Source organism: Cervus elaphus, chromosome 26 (assembly GCF_910594005.1).
Source record: "Cervus elaphus chromosome 26, mCerEla1.1, whole genome shotgun sequence".
NCBI lineage: Eukaryota > Metazoa > Chordata > Mammalia > Artiodactyla > Cervidae > Cervus > Cervus elaphus.
The window spans coordinates 10,492,099-10,518,763 of NC_057840.1; the positions used below are offsets into that span (position 1 = coordinate 10,492,099).

Below are 26,665 nucleotides of genomic sequence, written 5' to 3' on the forward strand. Positions count from 1 at the left end.
ACCCACCGGTCTACCTTCTGTCTGTGAATTTGACTCCTCTCAATGCCTCACATAAGTGGAATTGGATAGTATTTGTCTTTCTGTTACTGGCTTTGTTCATTTAGCGTAATGGCATTTTGGGTTCATCTTTATTGTAGCATGCATCACAATTTCCTTTCTTTTTGAAGTCTGAATAATATTCTATATACCACATTATGTTTGTCCATTTACCTGTTTATGGACTCTTGTGTTGCTTCTGTCTTTCGGTTCTTGTGACTAATGCTGCTCTGAACATGGTTGTCAAGGACTCTCTTGAGTCCTTGCTTTCAATTCTTTGGGGCATATACCCAGGAGTGGAATTGCTGGATCATATGATAATTCTATTTTTAATTTTTTGAGGGACTACCATGCTATTTCCTACGTGACTGTACCACTTTTCATTCCCACCAACAAAGTACAAGTGTTCCAATTTCTCCACAAAACCACCAGTGCTTTTCAGACTCAAGAGTAGTTTAAGGAGGTAAACAATTTCAGTGAGGGTGAAGTGGGAGAGCAGGGGGCTTGCAGGTTCCTGGGAATTAAACTGGACCTAGTGAATTTTTTTTGTTTTAATTTAAATTTTTGACCATGCCACACAGCATGCAGGATCTTAGTTCCCTGACCAGGAGTAGAACCCATGCCCGTTGCAATGGAAGCACAGTCTTAACCCCGGGACCAGGGACATCCCAGGAGAAGAGTCATTAAGTAATTTAGCTGTGAAGAGATAAGGAGAAGGAGAATGGTTCTCTAGAGTTTAGAGTTAAGGAAGGGATTTCAAGATAGGAAAGAAATTGAGTCTGTTTAAGCACCGTCATGAAGAAGACAGGAGAGAAGAAGCTGAGTGGGAATGCGTCTCAGTGTGATGCTATAAAAATTTTGTAAAAATGCATTTGACCAGGAAAAAAGACAGCGGGGTGGTGGGGGGGGGCTTCCCTGGGGGCTCAGTTAGTAAAGAATCCTTCTGTAGCGCAGGAGGATCCTTGGGTTGGGACAATCCCCTAGAGAAGAGAATGGCAACCCACTCCAGTATTCAGTATTCTTGCCTGGAGAATTCCATGGACAGAGGAGCCTGGTGGGCTACAGTTCATGGGGTCAAAAAGAGTCTGACACGACTGAGCAACTAAGCACTCACTCAGGAAAAAAAAAAAATCAGAGAATTCTTGATTAACAGATGGTCTGAGTGGTTCTCCTCAGAATGGAATGCAGTATTGATTTGGCCAGCAGGTGGCAGCTTTTAAAAGTCCCTGTTTATAAGACAACTTCTCGTTTAGTCCTTAAGTTGTATCAGACTCTGCAACCCTATGGACTGTAGCCCACCAGGTTCCTCTGTCCATGGGATTACCCAGGCAAGAATACTGGAATGGGTTGCCATTTCTTCCTCTAGGGGATCTTTCTGACCCAGGGATTGAACCCATGTCTCCTGCATTGGCAGATGGATTCTTTACTGCTGAGCCACCAGGAAGCCCCTCAAGGCAGCTTGAGGGATATGGAAATTTCAACAGTTGATTGGAAGTGATGGGTATACCCTAGCACTGTTATCTTAGTAACTAGTGAATAGTTTGCCACTTGCTCAGCCCTCTCTCTGAAACAGAAAAATGGTACATGCAGAAATCATTTCCAACACACTTGTTTGGGGGTGATGGACTCAAAGCAAACAAAAGTCATCTAACTGGATATAAAATTTCAGTCTCTGGTTTTTTTTTTTTTTTTTTTTTTTTGCTTAGATTCAATAAAGAACTCATTCAAATAAGGAACATATATATTTCAATAGTTGGTGTTTTGTTTTGTTTTTAAATTAGGAAGAACTGAATGATGCCGTGGGATTTTCTAGAGTCATTCATGCCATTGCTAATTCGGTAAGTGAAACACACTTTGTAATTAATTTCCTGGACATAACATTTACTGTGAAATGCCAAGTTATCATTGCAAATCCATCATCTGGTCACATTGATGTTAGAATGTTTTCCTGGTCTGGAGGGAGAAGTTAGAACTTCATAAAGATAGCTTGTTGTCATAATGTGCTCAGTGTGACATTGTAATTGCTGAATTACATCCAAACCATTTTTTCAGAAAGCATTTCTATTAAAATGCAGAAGAGGATTATACTGTGATGGCCTTATGTGGCTCCATGAAACTGATATTTATTATTCTCAAAACCAACAAGAAGCAGAATAGCAAACTAAAGAATATGAGGAGAAATAATCCAGTGTTTGAAACCTTGTATTCCTTCATTAAAAGAAATCTAGAGGATAAAAATAATTGTGTTGAATTCTTCCACTTAATTGAATCTTGTATCTTTGTTTTTAAAATAATCTTATTTATTTATTTATTTTGGCTGTGCTGGGTCTTTGTTGCCGTGAGGGCTTTTCTCTAGTTTCAGCGAATAGGGGCTACTCTCTAGTTGCGATGCGCGGGCGTCTCATTGCGGTGACTTCTCTTGTTGTGGAGCACAGGCTCCAGACCACGTGGGCCTCAGTAGACATGGCACATGGGCTCAGTAGTTGTGTCTCCTGGGCTCTAGAGCACAGGCTTGATGGTTGTGGCACACGGGCTTAGTTGCTCCCCAGCATGTGGGATCTTCCCGGGCCAGGGATTGAACCTGTGTCTCCTGTATTGGCAGGCAGATTCTTTACCACTACCCCAGAGAAGCCCTGAATTAATTATATCTTGATAACATTTGATGCATTTAAAAAATGTGTCAACTGTTTATGTAAATGTGCTGGAGGATTCTGTGATAGATATAGTAGATATTTTCCCTTGTTTCTTACATCCTTTAAGAAAAGAAGCACACCCATCTTGCAGAGAGAAACTGGGTCTTGCTGCTGGTTGTTCTGTTGAGTTACCCATCCAAGTCACACTGCTTGCCTGATGCTAAACTTCCTGGAGTCCGAGACTTCCTTGTCCTTGAGTAGCTGGCCTAGGGAGAAGGATTTGTCTCCCTGGAGGAGTCATCTTGTCCCTTAAATGCTGAGCCCTGCATCGGGGAAGCTTGAGGGCAGTGCTTCAGGAGTCCATGGTTGTCTCAACAGTAGGTGCAGCCTTGTCACACAGGAGCACTTTTGGGGAGGCAGCCACTGGCCCTGGGAAGGGGTAAACAGAACTTAGACCTTGAGAGAGAGAAGGGCTGGCTCCTCAGGAGCTCTTTCAAGTAAATGATATTACTGGAACAGAATAGAACCAGGGATGAGCCTGGAGAAAAACAAAGGTGTGGGTCTCTTGAGAAGTAGCCAAAAAGCTAGTTTAGAACTCAACATTTCAAAAAACTAAGATCATGGCATCTGGTCCCATCACTTCATGGCAAATAGATGGGGAAACAATGGAAACAATGACAGACTTTTTCTTGGGCTCCAAAATCACTACAGGTGGTGACTGCAGCCATGAAATTAAAAGACACTTGCTCCTTGAAAGAAATGCTGTGACAAACCTAGATAGCGTATTAAAAAGCAGAGACATCACTTTGCCAACAAAGATCCATATAGTCAAAGTTACGGTTTTTCTAGTAGTCATGTATGGATGTGAGAGTTGGACCGTAAAAAACGCTGAGCACTGAAGAATTGATGCTTTTGAACTGTGGTGTTGGAGAGAAGACTCTTGTGAGTGCCTTGGACTGCAAGGAGATCAAAGCAATCAGTCCTGAATATTCAGGGTCTGAAAAGACCCTGATGCTGGGAAAGATTTAAGGCAGAAGGAGAAGAGGGTGACAGAGGATGAGATGGTCAGATGGCATCACTGATTCAATGGACATTAACTTGGGTAAACTCCACAAGATGGTGGGGGACAGGGAAGCCTGATGTGCTGCAGTCCAAAGAGTCAGGATATGACTGATCAACAGCAACAAGATTGTGTGTATCCAGAGAAGCAGAGAGGGCTTCCCTGGTGGCTCAGTGGTGAAGAATCTGCCTGTAATGCAAAAGTCTTGGGTTTGATCCCTGGATTAGAAAGATCTCTTGGAGAAGGGAATGGCAACCCACTCCAGTATTCTTGCCTGGTATATTCCATGGACAGAGGAGCCTGGTGGGCTACAGTCTATGAGGCCACAAAGAGTTGGACATGACCGAGAGGCACACACACCCACACAGAAGTAGAGGGGAGTTTCTGGTTGTGTTTGCTTACATTATACACACTTAACCAGCCGTTTTCAGAGCAGTGGTGGATTGACTGAAGCTGTCCCTGAAACAGATGTGGGGCAGCAGTTGGCTTTGAGCTCCCATAACCAGCATGATGGTTTAGGGGGCTTTTCCAAGATGGGGGCATTTGTTTGCCTTGTACAAACAATTCAGATCCTTGAGCCAGCTGTGCCTCTATTTTTCCTCTCTGTGGTCCCTCTTCTGCAGAGTGATTCATGGCAAGTTGTGGACCATTCGTAGTGCGTGTCACAGAGCATACCGTGATAAAAATTTAGCCCTGTTTATTAGTGATCCAGACATTTAAAATTTAAGTCACATACTTTACAACTACTAACATAGTTGAGCTCTGTATAGCCAGTGAACAAGTAAACACTCTGTATTAGACCAGATTCTTTCCCCATCATTCTTAGTAAGGAATCTGTTTTCTCTAGTTTTAAAAAAAATTCGTATTAATTTTTCACCCACAGAAAAACTGGTAGAGGATTTCTATACGCCCGTCACCTGGCGACACCTGATGTTACTGTCTTGTATAACCACACAGTTGCAAAACCATGAAATTAGCCTTGGTACAATATTATGAGCTAACTTGAATTTAACCTGTTTTTCCTCTAAGTCCTTTTTCTATTGATGGTTCTATCTAGGATCCCACATTGAGTTTACTTGTTATTTCTCCTTACTCTTCTGCAGTCTGTAGTTTACTTTGTCTTTTATAACCTTGATGTTTTTAAAGAGTATTGATTGATTGTAATTGTGTCAGGTGTCCCTTGGTTTGGATTTGTTTGATCTTTTCTCACGTAGGATTGAAGACACAGTTTTGGCAGGCAGACCACAGAAATGATGGTTCATGACGTTGACCCCCATCACTCAGTTCAGGTGGTGTCTGCTGGGTCTATGCACTGTAGAGTTACTGTTTTCCCTTTTGTAGTTAATAAATATATTGGGGGCGATATTTTGAGATGCTGAAAACCCTGTTTTTTCTTGAGCTTTTGCCAGTGACAGCATCTGTCGGTGGATCTTGCCTGCAGCCGTCATTACTGTGGTATTCTAGTGGCGAGTTTGTGTTTCCCTCTTTCTCCATTTGTTTCTGGAAATCTTCTAGAAGAGCCGCCCCTGCTCCCCTTCTGTTAATCCTTTTTTTTTTTTTTTTTGGACTCAGAGAAACTTATTTCATTCTACATATCTTTAAACAATTTGTTTATTTGGCTGCAGCAGGTCTTAGTTGCAGCGTGCAGGCTCTCTAGTTGTGGCACACAGGCTTAGTAGTTGGGGCTTGCGGGATGAGTTGCTCCAAGGCATGTAGGATCTTAGTTCCCTGATTAGAGATCGAACTGACATCCCCTGCAGTAGAAGGTGGATCCTTAACCACTCGACCACCAGGGAAGTCCCCATTGTATAGATTTATCTCTTAATTTAAAAACATTATTTATTTATTTATTTGTTTCTGGCTGTGCTGTCTTCATTGCCGCCTGTGGGCTTTAGTTGCAGTGGAGCAGGGGCTACTTTTCTCTGGTTGCGGTGCACGGCTTCCCGGTGCAGTGGCTTCTCTTGTTGTGGAGCATGGGCCCTAGAGATGCAGGCTTCTGATGCTGTGGCACACGGGGTAGCTGCCCCATAGCCTGTGGGGTCTTCCTGGACCAGCGATCGAACCGTGTCCCCTGCATTGACAGGTGGATTCCTAAGCCCTGGACCATGAGGGAGGTCCCTCTACAGATTTTAATCTAGTGTTCTTATCATTTATTTTGTTGCTCGGATGGTACCACATGGGCCATTGGTGCTTCTTCAGGCTGGCTCGCCTGTAACAAGCCCCTTCCTTTTCTGAGCACCTCCTTACTTTCTGACGTCACAAGATATTCCACACTCATCTTGTATCTTCCTTTCCTCAGCTCTAGAATCAATGACTTCTCCAAGGAGCCCGGGTTCCTTTTAGAAACCAAGTTCTGGTGCTGGGCTGCTGTGGTGTTACTACTACTAGTTCCCCTCCCTGCACAGAGCTGAGAATGATACATGTGTGTGGCCACGCATGTTTACACACGTTGATATTTCCGTGTCTGACTTACATGCATATTTTAAAAAATGAATTTATACTGATACACGACAGATTCTAGTCCAGTACCACAGGGTTTACTTTTAACCTACTCTCTCTTCTTTGTAACTTTTTTCCCTCCAACACTGGGAATTGCAGTTCTTGTTATCTGCTGTGTTGATGTTACTTCTGTTCTTCCCAGCCACCTTCAGTATGGTCGAGGGCTTCATTTATAATACAGTTAGGTTTATCTTTTAGGGCTTCCATTTTGGGTTTCTTCCTTCTCTGTGGTTTCGATCAATACTTGGTATCTTAGCACTGTGTAGATATTCAGAATGAGAGGATAGCTCATCTGTTGGATTTGGGAGATTTTGTATAGAATTATTTATTTCAGAGGATTATGCTTACCTTTGTGAGTCAAGGAGTATTGCTCTGAAGGTCCACTGGGACATAGAGAAAAGCTCCAGATGCTTTATGTTAAAAATGCTGTCACCTGGCTAGCTAAATCTAAATTGATGTTCCATTTTTGCAGTTTAATTTTTATCAAAATGGACTAATTTATTGCACATATATTGTACCTCGTTGGTTGAAGAGCAGTGAATTTCATTGGAAACAATATTTCGAAACAAGCCCTGTGGAATTTGGCATACATGATGAAGGAAATGGAAACATTCTATTTAATAAAGTTACTTATTTTTTACCTTCTAGCATTGTTATAAGTGTGTCTTTTGAAAATAAGTGAGTTGTTTTGAAGAATACATTTCTGAAATAGATATTTGGAGTTTGTTCACAAATTATTTGACAGTTCAAGGTATCTAGCATTTTCAGTTACATTTTTGAGCTCTTTAATAAAAATTTTGCTACTTCTGATTCTTGTGTTAGTAAAAATTTTACTACTTCTGATTCTTTTGGGTAGAAAATGAATAAAATCAGAGAAAAAGATCAATGAAATCAAAGTCATTTGGAGCTTTTACTTTGCATTCTGGATTTTACACCAGAAGAGGAATGAAGCCAGCCCAAATTTCTTTATTTGCATATCTTTATACATTTTTTTTCCCCTTAGTGTCAAAAAGTAAGTTTAGTACAAAATCCTCATGGAACCAAGCCATACATTTCAAGATACTTAGCATTTTCTGTTTTTTTGAGCTCTTCAATAAAAAGCCCTGATAAAATTTTGCACCAAGGAGTCTTTCCTAACCTTGACTTTTTTCAGGGGAAGCTTGTCATTGGACACAACATGCTCTTGGATGTCATGCACACGTTCATCAGTTCTACTGCCCTCTGCCCGTGGTGAGTGACCTGTCAGCCTGTGTTAAAAATTCTCATCTTCAATACTGAGAAAGTGTTCTTTGTGGGGTGCCGTTCCCTTGTCTGCACCTGTCCCCGAGGGACAGTCTCCTGCACTTGGTTGAATGTTTTTGAAGAGATTTTAAAGGATCTTCGGACATCTGCCATTGCTGGAGCGAGGTTAAACATTTGTTTCGTCTTGATGCCGGAGGTTTGTTTGCTCAGTTAGTGCTGAGCAGGGGTTGCTGAGCCGCAGATGTGGTCTCCGGGTTTGATACTGCTAACGTGAGCCACAGCAGGGCGCTGAAGCAGGGGTGGCTGGGGTAGGGGTGGGGGGCGGGGGTGGGTGGTGGTGCTAGAGGTCTGTAGACTGGGTCAGGTTGTGTAAAAGTCTTGGTTGCTTCTTGCAAGGTAACCCTTAGATTCTCTGTGGACCGTGGTGTTTTGGGACTCTTGGAGCCGTGCGGTCTCAGGGCATCAAAGCACAGAGTCCGGGAGAAGGGCTTCTCTCTGTCTCCTCCTCTTCGCTCCCTGACTGCCTAGGGCCTCATCTTACTGCTGCTCATCACTGCAGTGCCTTGCCTTCATTTACTCCCCCTGTTTTCTGTCCTTCAGTGACCTCACCCGCCTTCTAGAACTTCAGTTGGAGACACCGACATCTTCCTCTCCAGCTGGCATCTCTCCTCAGATCCGGTCACAGTTTACGCTGACCCCGCACGTCTCTACCTGGGTAGCTTTCAGAATGAGTGGGGTTTAAAATTCATGTGTCGCAAACAGGGTGTGCAACTTAACGTAACCTTTCTCTCCTTCTGTCTCCAAACCCGTTCTTCCTCCTGATTGCTTTACTGTAAATGATACCCAGTCACCAACATGGTTTTTAACATCCATTTTGGCTCTTCCTCTGTCCCCCAGATCTGGCCAGTTAGAAAATCCTGGCAGTTTTGTCTCCAGGCTGTCTCTCACATCTGGATTCTTTCCATTTCAAGTAGCAAGTAGCCTTATTCCTCATCTGAAGATGGCAAACTCCAGGCAGGATTCCCTGCCTCACTTTAACCTTCAGCCCATCCTTTAAACAGAGGTTGGCAAACTTTTTCTATAAAGGGTCAGATAGTCAAATATTTGGGGCTTTCCGGGCTGCCTAGTCTTTGTCAGGACTCTTAAGATGGTCATTGTCACCTGAAAACTGCTGTAGAATGCAGTGTGTCAACAAATGGGTATGACTTTGTCCCAGAAAAATTTTATTTAAAAATAGGTGATAGGCCAGATTTGGCCTGCAGACCGTGGTTTCCAGCCTCTGCTTTAAACTATCATACCGCCAGATTTTTTTTTTAATTGGAAGATAATTGCTTTTCAATATTGTGTTGGTTTCTGCCATACAACAACTCGAATCAGCTATAATTATATATATATCCCCTCCCTCTTGAGCTCTCTTCCCTCCCCCGACCCTATCCCTCTAGGTCATCACAGAGCACCAGGCTGGGCTCCCTGTGTTACACAGCAGCTTCCCACTAGCTAGCTGTTTTGCGCATGGTGGTGTATATATGTCAGCGCTACCCAATTCATCCTACCCTCTGCTTCCCCCGCCCTGTCCGCAAGTCCATTCTCTACTGCTGTGTCTGCGTATACCACCAGATTCACCTTTTATGGCTTCTGGATTGGATGATACCTACTTTAGAGTTCAGTGTCGTTTATACATCTGCAAAGCCTCAGTTACTTCACGTTTCTCACAATGCGTCGTTCCTTCAGCATCTTGATTACTTTTCTTTGGAAAATTCCAACACTGAGTACCGCAGGTCTATTGGGAAGCCTGTTCCTATTTCTGCAGCCTTAAGATTGTCGTTGCTTTTCATAAAAACTGCATCACCCTCAGGGACTCAAAGGCATCATAGTTGTGAGCCTCAAAACAAACATGATGGGTGTGAATTTGCATTGTGTAAATCTAAAGGGCTAATGTTAATTTCAGAGCTGTCACTCCTTATTGACTGAATAGTAGTAGCCTTTCTCACGGCTTTTTGACCTTCAGAGCAGTGAAGTTATCTGTAAGGAAAGTGTATTTAATGCTGTGTTTATAGGTGTTTCAGACACCAAACAGAGCTTGGCTTGTAACAGGCATTAAGTACTGATTTAACAAATGAGTGTCTTCCAACTGTGTCAGCTTTGTAATCTCCTGATGTATGGCTCTGTCCACATCACTGACCCTGAGTTAAATTCTGAGTTAATCCCATGTTCTTTGTTTTTCTATACAGTTGATTCTTTTTAGCCTGGCATTATCAAGCCTTCTGTGATCTGGCCCAACCTTCTTGTGTAGTCTGGACCCGTTTTTGTCCTTCCTCCCAGCCAGACTGGCTCATTTTTCAACCCCCAGAAAACGTGTGCTTTTGCATGTCTGTAATTTTTGGTATATGAAATCCTTCAACTTGAATTTCCTCTGGCTTTTCTCAGTGTTTGCTATTTACGGCTTTACCCATCTTACCCAGGTCCAGTGTGTGCCTCTTTGGGTGTACACCTTTTCCCTGCTTGCTGCCTTGCCCAAGAGTGATCTTTCCTTTCTCTGAACTGCCAGAGAACCGTGTACCTCTTCTGTTGCATAAATGTTGCCTTTACATCTTATTCCACTTTTCTCTCTAAGTGATTCCCTCCTTGGACAGGGAGTGTGACCTTTTTATTATCTGTGTCTAAATGCCTAGCATAGCCTTTGTATGTAAGGACTAAATAAATGTTATCTTGCATGTAGCTAGTTTTCAATCAAATTCTACTGGAAAGAGAATATGACTTATTGCAAAGTAGAAGGTGGGTTAGGGTAAGTGTTTTTTTTTTTTTTTTTTTAAATCATCTGGTTACATGCTTTATTTTTTTATTTTTTTTAATTTTTTTATTAGTTGGAGGCTAATTACTTCACAACATTTCAGTGGGTTTTGTCATACATTGATATGAATCAGCCATAGATTTACACTTATTCCCCATCCCGATCCCCCCTCCCACCTCCCTCTTCACCCGACTCCTCTGGGTCTTCCCAGTGCACCAGGCCCGAGCACTTGTCTCATGCATCCCACCTGGGCTGGTGATCTGTTTCACCATAGATAGTATACATGCTGTTCTTTTGAAACATCCCACCCTCACATTCTCCCACAGAGTTCAAAAGTCTGTTCTGTATTTCTGTGTCTCTTTTTCTGTTTTGCATATAGGGTTATCATTACCATCTTTCTAAATTCCATATATATGTGTTAGTATGCTGTAATGTTCTTTATCTTTCTGGCTTACTTCACTCTGTATAATGGGCTCCAGTTTCATCCATCTCATTAGGACTGATTCAAATGAATTCTTTTTGACAGCTGAGTAATATTCCATGGTGTATATGTACCACAGCTTCCTTATCCATTCATCTGCTGATGGGCATCTAGGTTGCTTCCATGTCCTGGCTATTATAAACAGTGCTGCAATGAACATTGGGGTGCACGTGTCTCTTTCAGATCTGGTTTCCTCAGTGTGTATGCCCAGAAGTGGGATTGCTGGGTCATATGGCAGTTCTATTTCCAGTTTTTTAAGGAATCTCCACACTGTTTTCCATAGTGGCTGTACTAGTTTGCATTCCCACCAACAGTGTAAGAGGGTTCCCTTTTCTCCACAGCCTCTTCAGCATTTATTGCTTGTAGTCTTTTGGATAGCAGCCATCCTGACTGGCGTGTAATGGTACCTCATTGTGGTTTTGATTTGCATTTCTCTAATAATGAGTGATGTTGAGCACCTTTTCATGTGTTTGTTAGCCATCTGTATGTCTTCTTTGGAGAAATGTCTGTTTAGTTCTTTGGCCCATTTTTTGATTGGGTCATTTATTTTTCTGGAATTGAGCTTCAGGAGTTGCTTGTATATTTTTGAGATTAATCCTTTGTCTGTTTCTTCATTTGCTATTATTTTCTCCCAATCTGACGGCTGTCTTTTCACCTTACTTATAGTTTCCTTTGTAGTGCAAAAGCTTTTAAGTTTCATTAGATCCCATTGGTTTAGTTTTGCTTTTATTTCCAATATTCTGGGAGGTGGGTCATAGAGGATCTTGCTGTGATTTATGTCGGAGAGTGTTTTGCCTATGTTCTCCTCTAGGAGTTTTATAGTTTCTGGTCTTACATTTAGATCTTTAATCCATTTTGAGTTTATTTTTGTGTATGGTGTTAGAAAGTGTTCTAGTTTCATTCTTTTACAAGTGGTTGACCAGTTTTCCCAGCACCACTTGTTAAAGAGGTTGTCTTTTTTCCATTGTATATCCTTGCCTCCTTTGTCAAAGATAAGGTGTCCATAGGTTCGTGGATTTATCTCTGGGCTTTCTATTCTGTTCCATTGATCTATATTTCTGTCTTTGTGCCAGTACCATACTGTCTTGATGACTGTGGCTTTGTAGTAGAGTCTGAAGTCAGGCAGGTTGATTCCTCCAGTTCCATTCTTCTTTCTCAAGATTACTTTGGCTATTCGAGGTTTTTTGTATTTCCATACAAATTGTGAAATTCTTTGGTCTAGTTCTGTGACAAATACCGTTGGTAGCTTGATAGGGATTGCATTGAATCTATAGATTGCTTTGGGTAGAATAGCCATTTTGACAATATTGATTCTTCCAATCCATGAACACGGTATGTTTCTCCATCTGTTTGTGTCCTCTTTGATCTCTTTCATCAGTGTTTTATAGTTTTCTATGTATAGGTCTTTTGTTTCTTTAGGTAGATATACTCCTAAGTATTTTATTCTTTTTGTTGCAATGGTGAATGGTATTGTTTCCTTAATTTCTCTTTCTGTTTTTTCATTGTTAGTATATAGGAATGCAAGGGATTTCTGTGTGTTAATTTTATATCCTGCAACTTTACTATATTCATTGATTAGTTCTAGTAATTTTCTGGTAGAGTCTTTAGGGTTTTCTATGTAGAGGATCATGTCATCTGCAAACAGTGAGAGTTTCACTTCTTCTTTTCCTATCTGGATTCCTTTTCCTTCTTTTTCTGCTCTGATTGCTGTGGCCAGAACTTCCAACACTATGTTGAACAGTAGTGGTGACAGTGGGCACCCTTGTCTTGTTCCTGATTTCAGGGGGAATGCTTTCAATTTTTCACCATTGAGGGTGATGCTTGCTGTGGGTTTGTCATATATGGCTTTTATAATGTTGAGGTATGTTCCTTCTATTCCTGCTTTTTGGAGAGTTTTAATCATAAATGAGTGTTGAATTTTGTCAAAGGCTTTCTCTGCATCTATTGAGATAATCATATGGTTTTTATCTTTCAATTTGTTAATGTGGTGTATTACGTTGATTGATTTGCGGATATTGAAGAATCCTTGCATTCCTGGGATAAAGCCCACTTGGTCGTGGTGTATGATTTTTTAAATATGTTGTTGGATTCTGTTTGCTAGAATTTTGTTAAGGATTTTTGCATCTATGTTCATCAGTGATATTGGCCTGTAGTTTTCTTTTTTTGTGGCATCTTTGTCTGGTTTTGGAATTAGGGTGATGGTGGCCTCATAGAATGAGTTTGGAAGTTTACCTTCTTCTGCAATTTTCTGGAAGAGTTTGAGTAAGGTAGGTGTTAGCTCTTCTCTAAATTTTTGGTAGAATTCAGCTGTGAAGCCATCTGGTCCTGGGCTTTTGTTTGCTGGAAGATTTTTGATTACACTTTCGATTTCCTTGCCTGTGATGGGTCTGTTAAGATCTTCTATTTCTTCCTGGTTCAGTTTTGGAAAGTTATACTTTTCTAAGAATTTGTCCATTTCATCCAAGTTGTCCATTTTATTGGCATAGAGCTGCTGGTAGTAGTCTCTTATGATCCTTTGTATTTCAGTGTTGTCTGTTGTGATCTCTCCATTTTCATTTCTAATTTTGTTAATTTGGTTCTTCTCTCTTTGCTTCTTAATGAGTCTTGCTAATGGTTTGTCAATTTTGTTTATTTTTTCAAAAAACCAGCTTTTAGCTTTGTTGATTTTTGCTATGGTCTCTTTAGTTTCTTTTGCATTTATTTCTGCCCTGATTTTTAAGATTTCTTTCCTTCTGCTAACCCTGGGGTTCTTCATTTCTTCCTTCTCTAATTGCTTTAGGTGTAGAGTTAGGTTATTTATTTGGCTTTTTTCTTGTTTCTTGATGTAAGCCTGTAATGCTATGAACTTTCCCCTTAGCACTGCTTTTACAGTGTCCCATAGGTTTTGGGTTGTTGTGTTTTCATTTTCATTCATTTCTATACATATTTTGATTTCTTTTTTGATTTCTTCTATGATTTGTTGGTTATTCAGAAGTGTGTTATTTAGCCTCCATGTGTTTGAATTTTTAACAATTTTTTTCCTGTAATTGAGATCTAATCTTACTGCACTGTGGTCAGAAAAGATGACTGGAATGATTTCAATTTTTTTGAATTTTCCAAGACCAGATTTATGGCCCAGGATGTGATCTATTCTGGAGAAGGTTCCGTGTGCACTTGAGAAAAAGGTGAAGTTGATTGTTTTGGGGTGAAATGTCCTATAGATATCAATTAGGTCTAGCTGGTCCATTGTGTCATTTAAAGTTTGTGTTTCCTTGTTAATTTTCTGTGTAGTTGATCTATCCATAGTTGTGAGTGGGGTATTAAAGTCTCCCACTATTATTGTGTTACTATTAATTTCCTCTTTCATACTTGTTAGTGTTTGCCGTACATATTGCGGTGCTCCTATGTTGGGTGCATATATATTTATAATTGTTATATCTTCTTCTTGGATTGATCCTTTGATCATTATGTAGTGTCCTTCTTTGTCTCTTTTCACAGCTTTTATTTGAAAGTCTATTTTATCTGATATGAGTATTGCGACTCCTGCTTTCTTTTGGTCTCCGTTTGCATGAAATATTTTTTTCCAGCCCTTCACTTTCAGTCTGTATGTGTCTCTTGTTTTGAGGTGGGTCTCTTGTAGACAGCATATATAGGGGTCTTGTTTTTGTATCCATTCAGCCAATCTTTGTCTTTTGGTTGGGGCATTCAACCCATTTACATTTAAGGTAATTATTGATAGGTGTGGTCCCGTTGCCATTTACTTTGTTGTTTTGGGTTCACGTTTATACAACCTTTCTGCATTTCCTGTCTAGAGAAGATCCTTTAGCATTTGTTGAAGAGCTGGTTTGGTAGTGCTGAATTCTCTCAGCTTTTGCTTATCTGTAAAGCTTTTGAGTTCTCCTTCATATCTGAATGAGATCCTTGCTGGATACAGTAATCTAGGTTGTAGGTTATTCTCTTTCATTACTTTCAGGACGTCCTGCCATTCCCTTCTGGCCTGGAGGGTTTCTATTGATAGATCAGCTGTTATCCTTATGGGAATCCCTTTGTGTGTTATTTGTTGTTTTTCCCTTGCTGCTTTTAATATTTGTTCTTTGTGTTTGATCTTTGTTAGTTTGATTAATATGTGTCTTGGGGTGTTTCGCCTTGGGTTTATCCTGTTTGGAACTCTCTGGGTTTCTTGGACTTGGGTGGCTATTTCCTTCCCCATTTTAGGGAAGTTTTCAGCTATTATCTCCTCGAGTATTTTCTCATGGCCTTTCTTTTTGTCGTCTTCTTCTGGAACTCCTATGATTCGAATGTTGGGGCGTTTCACATTGTCCCAGAGGTCCCTGAGGTTGTCCTCATTTCTTTTGATCCTTTTTTCTTTTTTCCTCTCTGCTTCATTTATTTCCACCATTTTATCTTCTATCTCACTTATCCTATCTTCTGCCTCCGTTATTCTACTCTTGGTTCCCTCCAAAGTGTTTTTGATCTCATTCATTGCATTATTCATTTTTAATTGACTCTTTTTTATTTCTTCTAGGTCTTTATTAAACAATTCTTGTATCTTTTCAATCTTTGTTTCCAAGCTATTTATCTGTAACTCCATTTTGTTTTCAAGATTTTGGATCATTTTTATTATCATTATTCTAAATTCTTTTTCAGGTAGATTCCCTATCTCCTCCTCTTTTGTTTGACTTGGTGGGCATTTTTCTTGTTCCTTTACCTGTTGGGTATTTCTTTGCCTTTTCATCTTGTTTAGATTGCTGTGTCTGGAGTGGACTTTCTGTATTCTGGAGGTCTGTGGTTCCTTTTTATTGTGGAGGATTTACCCAGTGGGTGGGGTTGGACGTTTGGCTTGTCAAGGTTTCCTGGTTAGGGAAGCTTGCGTCAGTGTACTGGTGCGTGGAACTTGATTTCTTCTCTTTGGAGAGCAATGGAGTGCCCAGTAATGAGTTTTGAGTTGGGTCTATGTGTTAGGTGTGACCTTGGGTAGCCTGTATGTTGACATTCAGGGCTATGTTCCTGTGTTGCTGGAGAATTTGCGTGGTATGTCTTGCTCTAAAACTTATTGGCTCTTGGGTGGTGGTTGGTTTCAGTGTAGGTATGGAGGCTTTTGGACGGTCACTTATCACTTCAAGTTCCATGTAGTCAGGAGTTTTCTGGTGTTCTCAGGTTTTGGGCTTAAGTTTCCTGCCTCTGGATTTCAGTTTTATTCTTCCTGTAGTCTCAGGACTTCTCCAACTATACAGCTCTGATAATTAAACTTCTAGGTTAATGGCGAAAAGATTCTCCCCCGTTAGGGACACCCAGAGAGGTTCACAGAGTTACATGAACAGGAGAAAAGGGAGGAGGGAGATAGAGATGAGTAGGAGGAGAAAAAGGGGGACTCAAGAGGAGAGAGACAGATCTACGCAGCTGTCTGTTCCCAGAGTGTTCTCGTATCTCAGACACCTACAAGGATTCACAGAATTGGATGGGGAAGAGAAGGGGAAAAGAGGAAATAGAGGTGTTCTGAGGTAGAAAACAGAGAGTCAAGATTGGGAGGGAATAATCTTCGGTTTTAAGATAGGGCTTCTCTTTTTTTTTTTTTTTTGTAAGGTTATAGTGTAGTGAAGATGAAAATGAAGAGTAGTAGAGGAGTACTAGAGGACTTTAAAAGAAATAAGAGAAAAAGAAAAATAGAAAATAGAAGAGAAAAAGGAAAGAAAAAAAAAAGAAGAAAAAGGAGAAGAAAAAAAAAAAAGAAAAAAAAAAAAAAAGAAAGAAAAAAAAAATTTTTTTTCCCCTAATTAAAAAAATCGTAAAAATCTATGAAAATGAAAGTTAAGGAGTAATGGGGGAGTAATAGGGAATTTTAAAGGAAAATAAAAGAGAAAAAATAAAAAAGAAAAATATAAAAAGAAAAAAAAATTTTTTTTTTTTCCTTACTTAGAAAAAACAGAAAAATAAAAAAAAAAGTAAAAATATGTCTAGGAATTTCTCTGGAGCTGTTGCGGTCAGTGTGGGTTCGGCTCAGTTTCAGATAGCTCCTCGTTCCAGCTTGCACTTCTCGATATCTACAGGGCCCTTCCGGTGAAGTCGGTGTTTTCTTCAGGGATTTTAATCTGTTGCACCAGTCCCTTCTGAAGCGGTTCCCTTTGTTTATTTGGCTTCTGTTTGCCGGTCTCTTCAGAGGCTCATTTCCGCCCTGACACAGGCGGCCGGAGGCGGACTCTTATTCAGGTAGCTAGTTCCGTTGCGCTGCTGGGAGGGGCTGACGCTGCGGGGCGGGGCTGGCGCTGCGGGGCGGGGCTGACGCTGCGGGGAGGGGCTGGCCCTGCGGGGGCGGGGCTGACGCTGCGGGGAGGGGCTGGCCCTGCGGGGGCGGGGCTGACGCTGCGGGGAGGGGCTGGCCCTGCGGGGGCGGGCTGGCGCTGCCGGAAGGGGCTGACGCTGCTTTCTCCGTCTGCGCTGCTCAGGCTCCCGGCTGTTCTATATGGAGCGCGCCCCGCGCTGCGCGAGGTTCCAGCCCTCGGGTGTTACACAAAAGCGCGGAAGGAAAAGCTGCGCCTGCTCTCTGTGCCTTCCCCGTCAGAGCGGTCCAGGCAGCCAGGGGCTTGGTGGGCGCGCTATCCCCAGGTGTGGCGCACCCACTCCCTTCCGCGGACCCAGTCTCAGTTTCCGCTGGCGCCAGGCGGGTGCGCGCGCCTTCCGCCCTCCGCGTCCCCAGCCCCAGTCCCCGCCCCGCGCTGGTCGGGTGCCTGCGCCCTGTGTCTCGCCGCGACCTTCCCCTCCCCCCTGCCTCCTGCCTCCGGCGGGGCTGGGCCGGTCCGCAGCCTGCGAGCTCTTCTCGGGACTTTCCCCGTCCCTTTGTTCTGCGAACGGCCGGCAGTGTGTTCCGGCCGGTCAATTTTCTCTCTCTCCTTTGGTCTCCCACAGTTCAAGTTGGCACCTCACAGAAGCTCCCCCCGATTGTCCTCAGGGCACTCAGGCCCGGACCCTAGCCCAAGCAAGGCCGCCTAAGACTCCCTTCCCAGGACGGGTCTCCGTCCTTAGCTCTTTTGTCTCACTTTTTATCTTTTATATTTTGTCCTACCTCCTTTCGAAGACAATGGTCTGCTTTTCTGGGCGCCTGATGACCTCAGCTAGCGATCAGAAGTTGTTTTGTGAAGTTTGCTCTGCATTCGGTTATTCTTTTGATGAATTTGTAGGAGAGAAAGTGGTCTCCCGGTCCTACTCCTCCGCCATCTTGGCTCCTCCCCCCGGTAAGTGGTTTTATCCCTTGCTTTATTACTAAGGCCCGAGTATGTTATATAACTTCTTTGTGTTCTGTCATTGTCAGAAGGAGAAAATGGTTTTCTTCCATCCACCTTTGGAAGAAGTGATGACAGGAAAGGAACAAGCCTAATTAAAATGATAGAACTTTTACATACACTGTTACCAATGTTGTATTTAAAAGTGCACTAAAGAATCTATATTTGGGGGCAGGTTTTTAGGGGAAGAGTCTTTTCTTAAAAGTCTTGCTACTTCATTCAGCATGACCTTTTAGAAGGCATTGGTCTACCTTGCTATATGCTGACCCTGGAACTGGCCATAATTCTAATTTTTTTCTTGCTTGTGAGACTTTCTAAACTGAGAGATTACACTCTTTATTGTCTTTTTGTTTGACTTAGCACTGAAACCGCTTATTCGTGTATTGTTCATTAATTTAACGATAGCCATTGAAAAGCTGGTAAATACTTCAAGCTAGCTAAATACAGACTGTATTTACAGGCTCGAAAAGCTAATGGGAAATGGCAGTTTCCTGTGAAGCATGAATATCGCTGAAGAGAACTGTAGTCACAGTGGGTCAGGAGTATGAGTAGGCAGTGCAGTATGGCAATTATGTATATAAATAAGTTAATTCAAAATGAGAGCAATCTCATTCCAGCTCTAGACTTCCTGATCAAATAAACTTGGGAAATGAATTGCCTAATTTAGGCATTTGCTATTGGTGCCACTTAAGCAATTTTCCAAGTAGTTAAAGTAAGAATCATGTGTATTGGAAAGTCTCTGTTTTAGTGGCCATTTTAACCAATATTTCAGTGGTGTTTCCATTAAAAGTATGATCCAATTTACAGTATGTCCATTTCCTGCATGAACCACTTTATTTTTTTAAGAATTTTATTGAAGTACAGTTGATTTGTAGTGTGTTCATTTCTGCTGTACAGCGAAGTGACTCAGTTAAACATAAATATTCCTTTTCACATTCTTGTCCATTATGCTTTATCACAAGATACTGTGAACCATTTTATTTAAATAACTCTACATGTCTCACTTTACGGTGAGTTGTGTAAGAGAAGTATTACTGATAGTTTTCTACATATAATAGAAACCCTTTTCCCGAACTCTTCTGTTTCAGCCATAAAATGCTCACATATCTATTTTGTTTATGCAGAATTTTAGTATCAGGTCATATGATTCCCAATCAGTGAGGAATTGCCCAAATTTTTAGATATTAGTGAGAAATGGGCCTGACAGTTTAGCTTCAGGGGCCTGTGTTGGTATCATGGTTTGAGAAGAGAACCATGGGACTTGAAATATTTGTTTTAAATATTGCAAATATACCAGTAAAATCATAACAGGTCACGTTCTTGTTTTTTAGGACTTAAATGAATTTAAGGAGGTGACAACATGTGTTTTCCCCAGGTAAGCTTTCCTTGAGGATTTGCCTTTGGTTTAAAACAGCCATCTGGGCATCCATAATTACACAAAGGTATACAGTAATTTATTAAAACCATTAGATCATGGTCACAATTCAGTTTTCATAAGCTGGAAAATGGCTTAATAGCTCCACCTTGCTGATGGTTTGCTTTTACAAATGTTGATGATGTTTGTTGTTAAAATGTAAAAATCAGAATTTGACCCAAGGATGAAAATGGACAGCAGCTGCTTTTTTTCTCATCCTGCCTCCCACTGTCTGAGGGACCTGTGAGGTCTGCTTGAGTTGGCGCTTACCTGCCTTGTCTGTTGGGTGAACCTTGTCACAGTGAAGCATCCAGTTGAGGGTATTCAGTTGAGTATTGAAGACGGTTGAATATATAGTTGGATAGAGTTGGATATGTTGAGAGTAGTATTCTGTCATCGGTCAAAAACTGTCTGGCTAGAGAACTCCTTTTTCTCAACTTTGTCAGTGCCTTATCCTGTTGGTGTTGTCCATGGTTAGTATGGTGTGTTCTGATAGATCCCACGTCAGCCGCATGGAGCCCTCAGAGCAAGAGTCTGTATCCGAGGACCTGTCTGCAGAGGACTTGGAGCAGTTGCTCTTTCAGCCAGACTGTTTCTGCCCAATTATCTGCAGTTACTCATATTTATGTGAGAGGAAATAGTATTTTCATACGAGTGTGTGTGTGTGTGTCTCTTTTTTTTTCTATTGCAATCTCTGAAGCAGAGTAGTGAGAAATAATAGTTGTGTGAGACTGCAAATGCAGGTTTTGACCCTCTAGGATACTATATGGTACAGATCTGGATAGTGGTAGGAGAGGATGAGAGCTTGGGAGCATCAGCCCTGCAGCAGTGTTTGAGCCACGTGCAAACACATGAGGATGTTTGACTTACCCCGATGTCAGTGTGAGCCCGCGCCCTCTGGAACTTCTGTTCCAGAAGTGGCTGTGGGCTTCCCCGCAGCCTTGTGATGAAGTGCCCGGATGAGGGGACCTCATCCACAGTCCGACGTGGTGGAGATGCGGATGACTGATGTGCCTAATGCCCCCGTCCACTATTACTCATTGGAGTAAAGTACATTTTGAACATTGCTGTCCATTGTTTACCTTTTTAAAAAATTCTTCTGTTTTTAGGCTCTTGGATACAAAATTGATGGCCAGCACACAACCTTTTAAGGTATTTTAAAAATCAGAATTATTATTGATAAATTACAGTTTGAAATTTTCCAGATTGCTGCTTACAGCTTTAGAATTCTGGTCAATTAATGAATGTCATTTTCCAATACACCTTCCCCTTAACCACCTTTTGTTCTCTGAAAAAACAAAAAAGATAAAAAAGAAATTGAGGAAAAGACTAGAAATAAATACATCAAATGTCAATAGCAGTTGTCTTTGGGTAGTGGAATTGTGAGGGTTTTTTCCTTCTGAATGTAAATTTTTAATGTTAAAACATATAATGAATTTTTGAATAGATTACAGATGCATACACTCTTTCCTTTTCCTTATTTTACATATTTTGGGTATATAGTCTAATCAAGAGAATTCAGGTAAAAATATAATCATTTGCTTCTTTCTGAAGTGACTTTATATGGCTGAGTGAAATGAATGCCAGAACAGTATAGCTTTCTGGCCAAAGGTCTGTAGATACTTAACACATCTATAAAAACTTTTCATGTGGCTGTACTTTCCATATGGTGGAAATTAAACTTGTGGTTTCTCTCTTATATTGAGAAGAAGGACTCCTGTGTTTCTTTAAAGAACACAAGGGGGCAGTACTAGGTACTTTTTTTTTTTTTTTTTGGTCCTGATTGTTCATGAATCTCTAGTAAATGTTGCTCTGAGACGATGACAGCTCCTCCCTGTGTTTCCTGGTTTGCAGGATATCATTAACAACACATCCCTTGCAGAATTGGAAAAGCGGTTAAAAGAGACACCTTTCAACCCTCCTAAAGTTGGTAAGAATATAAATGATCGTAGAAAGCTCCACACTCTCAATGATAATTATGGATGTCTATTATGGAAGAAAGGTAAAACTATTCTAGAAACTAAATAAATTGTACATTTATAAATTTTGGCTGAATTAACTTGCTCATACCCTTGGTTGAGTTGCTGTTTTCTAAATAAAGATGGTCTTCTAATCCTAACTCTACCTTGCACGGGTAGGATTGGGTAGCCTGTTTATTAAGAAGTTTAGCAATGGCATCTTCAGGACTTTTTGTTTCTTAATCTTGGAATTGTCCCCAGACTTTATGGGTCTTCCTTTTGGTTTAAGCGAAGACAAAGAGCTGGTGATTAATTGTCAGGGGTAGAGTGAAAATATACTTTTTGTCTCAGGAAAGCCCAAGAACTGGGTTTACAGATGAGGAAGGAGGGGGCTTCACCTCTGCCTCTTTCAGAGGTAGCTTAGGCACTGGACAGCAGTGGTGAGGAAAACCAGAGAAGGGAGGGACGTTTCTCCGGGGTGGAAATGTTTGCCCTATCTGGCCATGGTTCCACCCATGTGTTTTGGTGAAACTTCCAGGTGTTAGTTACTTCCTTGGTTCCTGTTGATCTTAGTCATGCTGCTGGTATTGTAATTAACATCCCATTAGATGTAGCCTGCAGCTTCCTGAGAAATTGATAACAGGGCTAATGGCTCAGAAATTGACAATGGAAGGTCCTAAAGCAGCCAGGAATACAGTTATTTGCTTCCCTTTCTGGAATAGTCCAAAAAAGGAATTAAGAAAAGGGTGGGGGGAGAAAACCTAGACCTTTCCTCTAATAATATAATGGGCAGTATAATGGAAATAATTGATTTTGGAAATAAGTGTCTCAGCTGGTAGTAGAATAGAGGCCATGACTTAGTTGGCTATCACATTAAAAGAGTTTTTTTTTTTAAGCTTAAAATCTAATATTCGATACTTACTGAGGTTAAAGAATTCTTGCTTAAAGAGCATTGTATTGATATAAAAACAATTATAGCTTTTTCGTTGTTAATTTCCACTCATGCTTTTGATTCTGTTGTAACATTTTTGATACTCACTTACAAAATGGTTCTAGGAAATAACTATTTATGAATTACCGTTTTATCCCGTTATTTCTACATAATATTCCAGTAAGGAGAGTTTAGTCTAAAGCAGGTTCAGCAAACCTCATTCTCTCAGCATCTGTGAATATCATTGTGACCAGAGAGGCATGTCATAAAACTGTCTCTCCCATGAAGATGTGCCGTGTTTGCACGGGCAGCATTACAGCAAATTCTGATCTGTTTTTGGACTTGGTTGTGCTTTCCATCTTTGTATCTGTGAGCTCGGAGACATAGTGAAGGACACTATTGACTTGAACTGCCAACCTTGATGGGAATCTTTGGCTTTTGGGGAGGGTGAGCTGGAGTATTGTCAGATAACAATTACAGAGTGTTTACCATGTACCAAACGTGGCATGAGAGCTTTACTTAAGTGAGCTCATTTGATCCTCACAAAAGCCTCACAAGGGGGCTCTGATTGTCATTGCCCTTCTACCATGGTAGAGGCCCGGAGGGGGCAACGTGTCCCAAGATCACACAGCAGCTAAGTGATAGAGCAGAGATTCAAACTCAGACGGTGGACACTGGGGGCCATGCTCTTAGCCATTGCTCTGAGGTCCCCAGCCTCCAGGATCTAATGCCTGATGACCTGGGGTGGTGCTGATTTAATAATAATAGAAATAAAGTGCACAATAAATGTAACATGCCTGAATCATCCCCAAACCACCTTCACCCCCATGGAAAATTTGTCTTTCACAAAACTGGTCCCTGGTGCCAAAAAGATTGGGGACAACTGCTCTGAAATACCCCTTGCGTCCCAATCAGAGGAGGAGTCATGGTCACAAGAGTGAGTTATGCATGGTTGTAAATAGCATCCAACAGCATGCAGTTGGGAGGCCTGGGGCTGAGTCTTTGATAATGTAACCAAGACACTTCTCTAGTCCAGACCAAAGCCCTCATTTTCAGTGACTCTGTTATCTCAAGGTCTTGTGTGGAGAGAATTAAGAAGGAGATAGCTTTCTTTCTGCTTATTTAGGGTGTTTCTGCCGCACAGACATCTGGGTTTGGCAGGGCAGCATGCTTACCAGTCTTCATGATTTGTGATGACCTTGGGAAGACTGTGTTTTCTTTTTTCTCTTTAGAAAGTGCAGAAGGCTTTCCGAGTTACGACACGGCTTCTGAGCAGCTCCACGAGGCCGGCTATGATGCTTATATTACAGGACTGTGTTTCATCTCCATGGCCAACTACCTAGGCACACGCTGTACCTGCCTCTGTCAACACACCATGGTCCGGAGGGGAATCTTCCCTGTCTACCCTTTCCCTGGGATCCACTCAACCAATAGAAAGTGGGAGGGTTTTGAGGGAGGAGGGGGAGGGGGCTGGGTGGGGGTTGGGGAGTGCACAGGAGGAACCATCAAATGCTTACCTGGGGTTGTGGTACTCGGTCCACATGAGCACTTATTTTACCCTTGCGGAACCGTACTGTTGATTTCAAGATATTTTTTTCCTTTTTTTTTTTCAAGATATTTTTTTCAGGCTTTGTCTCCTTGACTGTTTGTGATACTCTGTTTCTTTTCTTCATTAGGTTCTTTTCTTGGTCCTCCAAAGAGTCATGTATCTGCCAGATCAAAACTCATCGAACCTTTTTTTAACAAGTAAGTAATCAGAGTCCCAGGGCCCCAGCCTCCTCTCTTGGTGGAAAAGCCCAGTATCTGGGATGTTGGTGAGGGGTGACTGGGAGCTCTTGGGCATTTTTAGATAAGATATTCCTCATCTCTGGTGACTCAGATGTTTTTTGAAAAATAGAAGTTGACCTTTTCAAAAAGAATGTATTCAATATATTGGCTAAAAAAAATTAGAAAACATTATGAAAGGTAGCACATCTCTTCCAAGACAAAGGACTGATGGCTTCAGAGTTTAAATGTCCCACGAGGGAGACTCTGTGTATGTGTCTGTGTACACAGTCAGACCTATCTAACCCCAACAGGCTTTACAAGTGAGATTATTCTTCATGCTTACATTATTACCTAACTAAATAACGTCCTTTCTGTGAAGATGTTGGTTACACAAATGACTTCTGAGATAACCTGTGGAGCAGTTTTGATGGTCATTGCATCCCAAACCCTCATCTGAATGGATCCGGTGAAGTTGCACCTTCACCGTCGGAGGAAGTCAGTGTGATTGTAGGGAAACGTCTGCTTTCAGAGCATTTCCAAAGAATCTCTAGATTGTCACTTCAAAGCGAGGCTGGCGCTTTCTTGGCACAGTTGAGACTAAAGTTGTGAATGTGATCATCAAGCTGGCTACAGCCTGGCTTTGTGTCAGGGCCCCAGGCCTTCGTCTCTACCCCGGCTCTCTCCGCAGGGCTGGTTCTGGGAGGCTTAGGTGAGCCAGACAGAAGTGGGCAGCCCACATCACTCACCATTTCTGAGAGAGCCATTTCAGGGTCGGCTTGGTGACGTCATTTCCTTATATTGTGTGCGGCATTTTACATGTCTATTAGTGCTTTCCCAAGTAAGAATGCTGTCTCCTCCGGAGTTTATAAATTCTGGTATCACAGTGCTTGTTCATAGGTGCCATGCTGCAGAGTCAGAAGTTAATTCCAAACATCTGGATTCCTACAGGTTTGGAATTTTTGTAGTCTGAGTTAGTGAATTCTGTCATCCTGTGGCTTCTTCCTTTTTAAATCTTTGTTCTTTTCTGTGGAAGTTCAGAGGTAGATGTGTTTGATTTTTCAAAAACATCTTTCACTTCAAAAAAAGTCTTTCAAAGAGGATTGGGTAACAATGTAGTATATATTGAAAATTAAGTTGAATTTTTCTGCATGGAAAAGTAGTTCTGCCACCAGTTAAGTTCTTGCTATCTATCCAGTTCACAGTGGGATTTTCTAACCCCTTAACTCTAAATTGGGGGCAGTGTTTATCTTTGTAAATCTTAGGCCCGCTTATGGCATCAACCGTGGAACCTGTGAGTGACACTAAATACATTTGGATTGTGGCCTTTCTGGCATTTTTATGCATGTGATGTTAAGTTTGTCATTCAGCAGTATTTTGCAACTGGGGAGATGTTTACTTCCATTTAAATATTTAAAACAACAATCCTGCTTCTGCACTAAAATCAGCTCCTAATAAAGTCAGGTGATGGTTGCAAATGGGGGTAGATAGAGGATGTCTCTTGTTTATCAGTTATCTGTGTGGCCAAAATGAAGAGCAGTCAAAGTAGGCTTTGGTTTATAAGTTTAAGTGAAGTGAAAGTTGCTTAGTCATGTCTGACTCTTTGCAACCTCGTGGACTGTAAAGTCCATGGAATTCTCCAGACCAGAATACTGTAGTGGGTAGATGTTCCCTTCTCCAGGGGATCTTCCCAACCCAAGGATCGAACCCAGGTCTCCTGCATTGCAGGAGGATTCTTTACCAGCTGAGCCACAAGGGAAGCCCTTTAAAAGTTTAAATAAGACTTTATATATTTCTAGATCAATTTAGTATTGCTAATTATGGGCAAAGATATTACTCAGAAGAACTGGGCAGTAAACACATAACTTAACTTTAAAATGGGACTGGTGTCCATTCAGATTATTTTTTTGCTAAAACCTAGATGCATACCAAAAATAGTTGAGATTTAGGAATCTTCCTGTGATATTGCACTGAAAATTCTTGCCCAATTTGATTTTTTTCTCTATTTTTCCCTATCTGTGAAGGAAGAATTGTTTCTTTATCTTTGAAGGGAAAAAGATCCTAGCAGGATTTAAAGTGCAAAATAAGGACTATTTTTATTCTATATTGGACTAGCTTGGTTAAGTATAGCCACCCATTCTGAACCTGTTAAGAAAGTGGGAAAAGCAGTTACTTTTGATGTTGTGAGTGGACGCATGTTCAGTTGCTCAGACGTGTCCAACTCTCTGTGACCCCTTCGACTGTAGCCCACCAGGCTTCTCTGGCCATAAGATTTCCCAGGCAAGAATACTAGAGTGGGATTCCATTTTCTCCTCCAGTGGTTCTTCCCGACCCAGGGATCAAACACGCATCTCCTGCATCAGCATGTACATTCTTTACCACTGCACCACCTAGGAAACCAATATTGACCTCATTCTTACTTAAAGGCAGGTTTCATTTATGATATTAAACCTTGATTTTGTTACTTTTCTTCAAAATTGCTCTTGTAAAAAGCTGTGCAACAATTGCTATCAGTGTTATCTCAAGCAGTTGATTTTAGAAGAATCTAAATCTTTCTGAGGGTTTATTTGTTTTTGTTGTTATTCAGTCACTAAGTCGTG

At 41.4% G+C, this 26,665-nt stretch overlaps 1 protein-coding gene across 1 annotated transcript in view; it reads left to right on the plus strand.

Moving 5' to 3' along the window:
* Nucleotides 1-26,665, plus strand: part of LOC122684278 — an 831,075-nt gene that overhangs the window by 88,108 nt on the left and 716,302 nt on the right. The window contains 8 exon segments of the mRNA XM_043888282.1: nucleotides 1,818-1,874; nucleotides 7,382-7,427; nucleotides 7,430-7,458; nucleotides 19,330-19,373; nucleotides 20,522-20,564; nucleotides 21,267-21,342; nucleotides 23,534-23,644; nucleotides 23,978-24,047. Coding sequence (XP_043744217.1) covers nucleotides 1,818-1,874; nucleotides 7,382-7,427; nucleotides 7,430-7,458; nucleotides 19,330-19,373; nucleotides 20,522-20,564; nucleotides 21,267-21,342; nucleotides 23,534-23,644; nucleotides 23,978-24,047 — 476 coding nt within the window.